Consider the following 8,980-nt stretch of genomic DNA (forward strand, 5'->3'; position numbering starts at 1 on the left):
CTATGGTTTTTGAAGATGAAACTCTAGGACATAGGCAGTCTTTGAGGTAGACACTTGTAGCTTCTTTGAAACAGCAGCTTTTACCAGCTCCTTCAATTAACTTTAAATAGAATAATATCCAAGCAAGCTTCACAGGACATTAGTATTGCCCCCTTGTGTTGATGCAACCATGTGTTGGGAGGTTGAGCGGAGGTTGTCTTCTAATATCACATGCTTGTTGGCCCTTTGGAATAGTTTGTCTGCAAATTAGGTGGATCTAGAGATATTAAATTGAAGAATAGAGTATTCAGGAAGATTCTCTCTTAATGGCCTGCAAGTATCCATGTTGACTCCGTCGAATTTCACCTTGAAATCTTTTCATGAATTCTCAAATAGACTCCCCTTCATCTTCACATGAAATAGACTCGCTACACTTTGCTTGCTTCTGCCTTACACAGCATGTTTAGTGAGTGGAAAAGGTATTTTTATAGCTGTTTGAATAAATATATTGAGTTTGACGGCAAGGGATGGAACCATGATAGAGTTGGACCCAACAAGCTAGACGGGAATACTTTGCATAATAAAGCATCATTACCACTTTCAAGAGTCATTACCTATCTGAAGTGCATTAGGTGATCAAAAGGGACTCCCATCCCATCGTACATATTAAAATTTTGGGCATCATAAAGTGTCATGGAGCCTCCTGTTTAATTCGAGAAGCAAATGATGTTGTGACTATGTCATCTAATATTTTGAATGTCGTACTATACGCTTGTACATCTCGTACAAATCTATGAATCAAGCTAGTGATCTGGAATGGGCGAACTGATTCGTGTAGGGGGCCATCATTATTTTGAGCAATACTTGAATATGAACTTGAATTTAACTTAATAGTGGAATTGACTACTATGGCCTAAAATCTCATTTAGGTGTACCAATCGATTTGGTTGTCCTCATGTGTTCATAGATGTCTGCAACCGCCTGAAAGAAGGTTGCAAGTCCACAAATTGGATTGGAATCGACGTGTACTAGGGGGGTTCTAGCCCTCACTTCGTTTTCTTGTTGCAATGCTTTTGAAGTTGATAGGAGCGTTTTGAGTTGCTTCTTATGTTCCTCTTGCTACTCGCCTAATTTTCTTTGAAGCTACAAAATTTTCTTCCATTATCATTAAAATATTCTCCGATTGTTTCTCTAAGATCATTGTTAGAACTAGGCTTTTGCTTCTTGATTCCCACAGGCAGCACCAAGTGTGGTGTCTCTAAAAAACGTCCTATTTAATATTAGCTTTTGCTTCTTGATTCCATAGATGGCACCAAGTGTTGTGTCTTTAAAAAATGTCCTCTTTAATATTTAGTGCTTATATAAGGTTCCATCATAACACATGTCAAGTATATGATAGAGAATCAATAATAGAAAATATTTCCATATTTACTAAAAGTCAAATTTTGTTTTTCTTTGTAAACAGGATTTGTCTTTAAGAGAAACCAAGTTTAGTGTCCCCAAAAACACGAATCTTGCACCAAAATCCTAAGTATGAACATATCGCATTACCAAATACACAAGTTTTCTATGACCCCTTCAGAGACTAATTATTATATATAAATGTCTCTTTACAATAATATGAATAAACTAATAACTCAAATCGAATGGATTAATCAAAATAATGTTAATGAATGAGATTATTATAAATTATACAATTTTCATTCATTAAATAAAGATTTTTTGAATCCATTGGTTTATATTGTGAAATAAACCCGTGCTTTGTATATTTGTTTTATAAATGGCATTCTTTTATTGTCCATTACCTTCATTAATTAAACCACTTAATTTGTATATATATCTTTTATTAGTGAGAAACTCTTTTATTGGGACTATATGGTTACAAGATAGTTATTTTCATTTTGTTAAAATGACTATGATTGAGGCCTTTAAACATACTTATATATAGAGTGTTTATGATCCTTATCACTTATCACACTCTAAGTATGGAAAATAAATTCTTCTCTTAGTTTAGCAAGGGTTTCTCCTACTAATTAAGGATAGCCAAGATGAATTTTTGATACTAGAAATATGAGATGGTTATATGATAAAAATTATGTTGAGTTGAATGATTACATACAAAGCTAAAGTTTAATTAATTTCAAACAAATTTTCTTTAACAAATTTTTTTTTTCTATCAAATAAAACATGAATGTGAAGGAGCAAAAATGCTCTAGCCCGAAATCTATCTACTCTTTTCATTTTCCTTTTTTTCTTCCTTTCCTCTCTTCCCTTTCATCATCATAGGGAGAAATGGGAGATAAGGTTCGACCGTTAGGCTTTATGGGTGTCGATCCGAGAAGCCGCTGTATTTTTATCCTTTCACATTTATATATATATTTTTTTTTTTGAAAAAAAGGAAAGATTCGATATGACGTTTACCAAATCCTCTATGGTTCTTTAGTAACGGATGGACGGGAGGCAGGCCATTGCCATTGTGACGCTTGAGGACAACAAATTTGGATATAGATATTTCAACTACCCAACCTAATCCATTGTATATTTTAATCACTTCAACAGCTCTGGTCATACCAGAAAAAGAAAATATAAAGAAAACAAGGTAAATACTAAATAGCTGCTGTGACTCGGCTTTACTTTCCTCACTACCCCTGTCCCTTTAGATATTTTTTGTTTCATCATTCATCCAATATTTGACTGAATCATATCCAGTTTTCACTGTGATGAGACTTTCCTGGAGTCCCACCAATCCTCACTTTGATGCAAAAACACGGCAAATGATTAACTAAGACCTTTACGTTGAAGCTAAAAGGGTGTGTAACACCCTATATGTATATTGTTTTTGGTAACCTACCCATAAATGGAGTTGCACCACTCCTCCTAATCCATTAAAAAAAAATGGCTTCCACCAACCAGTTTTTGGGATTTAGAAACGAGTCCCCAGTCACTGGCAAAGGGAAGGTGAATATGGCACAGAAATTGCACATGGTGGCCGGAACATGGGGTGTGAGGTGCAGCTTTCATTCCCTTATGGGCCTCCTGGTGGCTACACTTAAGGTTGTTGCTGCTGTTTATATGACAGGAGAGGGTGGACGGTGGTTGGAAGATCGGAAGTCAATATGTCAGAATTGCGGTGAATCGTCGTGCTCTGGGTGCAATTTGTTCTCGGGCAAGTGGGTGTTTGATAATAGTCTCACCCTTTGTACAAGGAGAAGCAATGCACTTTCATGTCTGATCAGTTGGCTTGTGAGAAGTTTGGGAGGCAGGATTTGAGCTATCAGAATTGGAGATGGCAGCCTCACCAATGTGATCTCCCCAGGTCTGTCTCTTTCTCTCAGCTCCATTATTTCATGCACTTTGAATGATGATAATGAGATTGTTAATGTTTTTTGAGTCTTGTTGAATGTTTTTCATGTTAACAAGGTTCAATGCCACAGCATTGCTGGAGAGGCTGAGGGGTAAGAGGCTTGTGTTCGTCGGCGATTCACTTAATAGGGGCCAGTGGGTTTCAATGGTCTGCCTGGTTGATTCATCCATCCCTCCAAACCTCAAATCCATGCACACCAATGGCTCCTTGACCACCTTCAAGGCCACTGTGAGTCCAACACTTCCCTCTTTGTGATGCACAAGAAACTCGACTGATGTGCCATACATGTATATGAGGCAAAGGGCTTCTACCATTCTAACTATTTACTAAAATCAATACACTTGGGCAGAAGCAGCACTTTTATGGGTCCTTGTGAAGAAAAAAACTATTTCTTAATGCTTTCTATGGTTACAATTTGGATTTGCCATGGCTAATTGCTTGTTAATGAAATGAAGGAATACAATGCCACTATAGAGTTCTATTGGGCCCCAATGCTAGTGGAATCGAACTCTGATGATCCAGTGATGCACCGATTACCAGAACGGGTTGTGAGAGTGCAAGCAATTGAAAAGCACGCAAGGCATTGGACTGATGCAGACATACTCGTTTTCAACACCTATCTTTGGTGGAGAAGGTCCAAAATGAAAGTTCTGTAAGTACACATTGGGACCCTTAATCATAGCTTCTTGATCAATAGTAAGGAATAAACAACTTCACTTCTGGGCCTACCATGCTGAATTGGTGCACCAAAAATTCTGATTTGTTTCTTCAAATGATTAGGTGGGGATCATTTGAAAGCCCAGATGGGATTTACAAAGATGTAGAGATGGTACGCGTTTATGAGGTGGCTCTCAAAACTTGGTCAGATTGGTTGGAAGTTCATGTCAACAGAAGGAAGACCCAGTTGTTTTTCGTTAGCATGTCCCCAACTCACCAAAGGTATGTCAATTAATATGTCCCATACTAGTAGTTGTGAAGTTACACCTCCAACTCTTTCCAGATTTGGATATTCCTATCTTAATTCTCTTTATTCAAGTGTTTCAAACTCCTAACCTGTTTCAGAGAAAAGTCTCTCAGCAGCTGCCTCCTGCCACTGAACACTCTCCATAAACACAGAATACTTCCTTTGAACCTAAGATATGAAATGAAGAATAGTATCCTTAGCTATGTCAAAATGCTTTGATATATAATCAAATTAAACCAGCTCTAGCCCAAGTTCTTTCCTGCTAGAGACTCCATAGGCTGTTGTCTTGACTCCTAAGAGGACAGAAGGAAAGCTGAGGCTGCGCCTCGGTTAGCCAATGCCTAGCTCTAAAGCTAACCTAATATCAAAATAGTAGGATTCTTAACATGCCATGTTCATTGCAGGGCTGAAGAATGGGGTGCAGCAGAGGTCAAAATTGTTACAGTGAAACAGAACTGATTTCACAAGAGGGATACTGGGGAAATGGATCATGCCGCAAAATGATGGGAGTAGTAGACGACACGATCGATAGATTGAAAAAAAGAGGTGTGAATGTGAAAGTTCTTAACATTACACAACTTTCAGAGTACAGGAAAGAGGGCCACCCATCTATCTACAGGAAGCAGTGGGAACCTCTAACAGAAGACCAATTATCAGACCCGAAAAGTTATGCAGATTGTATACATTGGTGCCTCCCTGGGGTCCCAGATGTATGGAATGAGCTCCTGTATGCCTACATTTTGCATTATTGATGAATTCCAAAATGGAAATAAATTCAAGATTTGTGAAGCTTTTGCATTTGTCTTAAACTTCTTTCAGAAATAAAATCTTAGTGAGCCCAGAAGATTAATACCCAAAATGGGAAAAATCACTGGGCCGAGTAGCAAATGAAAAATTAGCTGGAGAACAACATTACACCATACATTTGATGTTGCATGAAAGTTAAGTAATGTCTCATTTTCTTCCAAACAACTTAGAGAAAAGAGAGATATTATTGGAGTCAAAGTTCACTAGTTAGGTTGAAAAATTTGCCAAGAGGTTAACGTGAAAGAAAATGGCTAATGTCTAATGTTCTCTCTAAACTTGTAAATCAACTCTCAATTTCTCCTTTTCTTTCCTTTTTTGGCTCAACCTATGTAAAGAAATAATGGTTTCATAGAGAAAATTTGCATTGCTTTAACGTAAATTTATAACATACGGCAACGAATGAAATAAACTAACAAAAGATTATAAATAAACCCACAGCTTAGAAGTCGAAATCAACCAGAATAACGTACTCAGATAGCCATAATACAAAACTCATGACCAATAACTTAATCCACTGGAAAAAGAAAAAAAAGGAAGCCTCTTGCACATTTTTATCACCCCCAAACTGCACCTAAACACTAATGGTCTAGCTTAAATCATAATCTAACGTTCAATTTCCTTCCACCCAAGTCTTTCCTTTTGTTACCATGAGAAACTACCCGCAAGAAAACTCAGTTGGAAAGTGTCGTGTCTCATATTTTTCATTTGTAAATTTTGATATGGTTTTTATTAGGATATATTCTTGTAAAATTATTTTCTATTATTTTAAAGAAAATATTGTTAAAATAGAGTCCTTAAAAACATAACATAATGTAACAAATTTTGAATTCACTATTTATTCAATGATATTCCAATTTTACTTTTATTTATCCTTATTTCATATATCGTACTTCATGAGTATTCTTGCTTTACACTACAACAAAAATAATTTATGGTGTCACTATTTATGGTGTCACTTTTAAAATAATGACACCATATGACTTAAAATTCATAAAGGTAACTTGGATGCTTTAAAAGTTGTATGGAATATTCAAGTCATGAATTCCTTAAAACTAGATGATTTGTTCACAACTAGTTCGTGGACTTAGACAATCTATTTGAGATTGTATTACATCATCCCCTAATTGAAGGGATGACTAGTTTTGGTCATTGGGTTGAGTTTCTCATGGTGAGTGTACTTAGTATGTATGATTACACATTGGACAAGACCTATGGTGAGTCAAACTATTAAGGAGTCATGACTTCACCAAGATATCATACTATATTGTCTCTCAACCTTAAGAGAATATTGAATTTGTACCAAAGTTAATGATGGTTTTGACCTATGGGTAAGATCCTAAAGTGATCAAATATTTCCTATGGATTAATTCATTGTTGATGGAAGTAAGTGGTAATAAGTATTCTCAATAGAGGTACCATGATATCTCATGGACTTTAAGACAGTGTGTCCCCTTGGGCAATCTTAAGGAGGGGTAATCATGAAATATGTTGATCTCCATAATTCATTTAGTGGAATTTGACATATGCTTTTAGTAAGTTAGAGTATGTCATTTGATCATACAATAAAATAATCTATAACTCAAGGATAGTAAAGGTAATCTTAATAAAACGATAGCTTTCACTTTATTAGATTACAGACACCAGTTCATATAGAGACAATATATAATGGATAGCAAGTCACAAACTCTAATATTCATTGCAATATTCATAGGATACTAGAGTGTAATTAACCCTCTATAGTGAGATGTTGAGTCAACTTCAAAATTTAATTATGAGGAAGTTAGTATTGTCTTATGAGTTCAAGTGATCCTCACTTGAGCTTATATTCCATGATAGCACGTTTATGAGGGTTAGATGGGTTTTTAGTTCACTTGTCTGCATAAAGGCATTTTGATAATTACGTAGGGTTGTATAAGAGTAAGTGAACTATATTAGGTTAATTAATAAAGTAAGCTAATTGATTAAGTCCTATTAGGTTAATTAATCAATCAACAACCTTTTTGGGTTAGATTAAGTGACTCAAGCCCATGGTAGGCTCAACTCACTTAAGTCCAATGGGAAACCTATAAATACCCTTTGTAAGGGTCAGGGCTTCAATCTTGTTGTCTTTCAATTGCAAAGTTAGTTGGGCAGGCTAATAAAATGTATTACCTCTTTTATTTGAGACTTTATAATCAATTTGTCAAGTAATTAATGAGAATAGTCATATATCACTAAACGAAAGAACCTAGCACTAATTAAATATTTGGATTCTAAAGCTTAGATTATTTTAATCTAAACAAGATCCAAAAACTGGTTAAATTTGGACATTATGATTCCAAAGAATCTTCCAATATGTGAATCATGTATAGGTGTAAAATAACCAAAAGGCTCTTTATTGTTGAAGAACATAAAACCAAGGAATTTTTTAACTTAGTTCATATTGAAATGTTTGGAACCTTTAGTGTTCATGCATAGGAATAGTGTGGGTATTTCATCACTTCCGTTAATGAATACTCTAGGTTTGTGTATGTATATATAGTACATAGGAAATTTGATGCCTAGAATACATTCATTAAGTTTAAAGCAGAATCGGATAATCTATTAGGTAAACATCCAATGTATTTCAATTAGATCGAGGTGGTGTGTCTAGTAGGTTCAATTATTTCCATCAAAACACCAAATTATAACCTAGTTGTGTGCACCAAAAACTCCATTGCAGAATGGAATAATATAAAGAAGAAATCATATTTTGATAGAGATAGTGGGATTGATAATTGTTTTCTCAAATTTTTCCACATCTTTTTAGGGATGTGTTTTAGAGACTATGTCTAACCTCTTTTTCCAAACAAGTACTTTAGTTTATAGAATATCTAAAAGGAATTTGGGGGTCATTACTTTATAGTCAAGATGATAAAAAAGTGTTTGTTGTTATAAATACTAGATTTCTAATAGAGACTACATGATATGTAATAAGGCAAAAAGTGATATAGATTATAGGACACTAAAAGATAGTCCCACTTGTACACAGGATACTATGGATCTAGAGGTATAAGTATATATCATTCTTGATACATTTAGTACAATCATAACTCATCATAGCGGGAGGTTTGTATTCTAGAGTTTTTTATGAAGTAATGAGTAACACTAATGCTTAAAACTTGGCAAAGATCTATGAAGGTATGTTTAGAATCTTAGTGTTTTAACAAAGTTTGGGTTTCTATAAAAGCATTTAAAAGGATAAAACCCATAGATGTAACTGTTGGGAACCCTAGATTACTTTGTTCCCATGCCCTGGATCGTGTAGGGTGCATGCAAATCTATCCTAAGCTTGCTAAATCTATCATAATGGATAAACGGGTATTCAAAAACAATAAGGATATCATAGAAAACTTAAATTTAGAGAATAAAGCCACATACCTTTGATTCGAATGTTCCCGGATCAATTCCAATTGATGTAGATAACTCCAAAGTCATAATGGATCGTATAAACATCATGATCTTCCACCCGATGACTCTTTCTTGTGTCTAGGCACTCAAATAGTGGAGATCTCAAGGACAGAGGCTAGGGTTCTCTCACTAGACTGAATAGGAGAATGGAAAGACTTGGAAACTCTTAACCTCTAAAGGGGTATTTACAAGCTTCCTATTGAGTTTGGGTTACTTAATCTAACCCAAAAAAATTGTTAATTGATTAATTAATCATACAAGGCCTCAATTAATCAATAAGCCTAATCTAGAGATACCACTCACTTATCCATGTCCAACCTTGTGAAATTACCAAAATGCCCTCATGCACAAAAGTGAACTAAAAACTCATCCAATCTTCATAAGTCGTGCCAACAAGGAATATGAACTTAGAGCAGAGACTGCTAGAACCCATAGGA

The 8,980-nt window shown here is 35.3% G+C and overlaps 1 protein-coding gene across 1 annotated transcript; it reads left to right on the forward strand.

Annotated features, from left to right (window-relative positions):
- The first annotated feature begins 2,878 nt into the window (after positions 1-2,878).
- Positions 2,879-5,116, forward strand: LOC117920908 (protein trichome birefringence-like 34). The gene is given in 7 exon segments (XM_034838604.1): positions 2,879-3,163; positions 3,166-3,295; positions 3,400-3,571; positions 3,799-3,995; positions 4,124-4,282; positions 4,712-4,731; positions 4,734-5,116. Coding segments are annotated over 7 exon segments (1,224 nt in total). The 5' UTR covers positions 2,879-2,943; the 3' UTR covers positions 5,060-5,116.
- The last annotated feature ends 3,864 nt before the right edge of the window (positions 5,117-8,980 follow it).

This window comes from Vitis riparia, chromosome 8 (genome assembly GCF_004353265.1).
Source record: "Vitis riparia cultivar Riparia Gloire de Montpellier isolate 1030 chromosome 8, EGFV_Vit.rip_1.0, whole genome shotgun sequence".
In the NCBI taxonomy this organism is placed as follows: domain Eukaryota; kingdom Viridiplantae; phylum Streptophyta; class Magnoliopsida; order Vitales; family Vitaceae; genus Vitis; species Vitis riparia.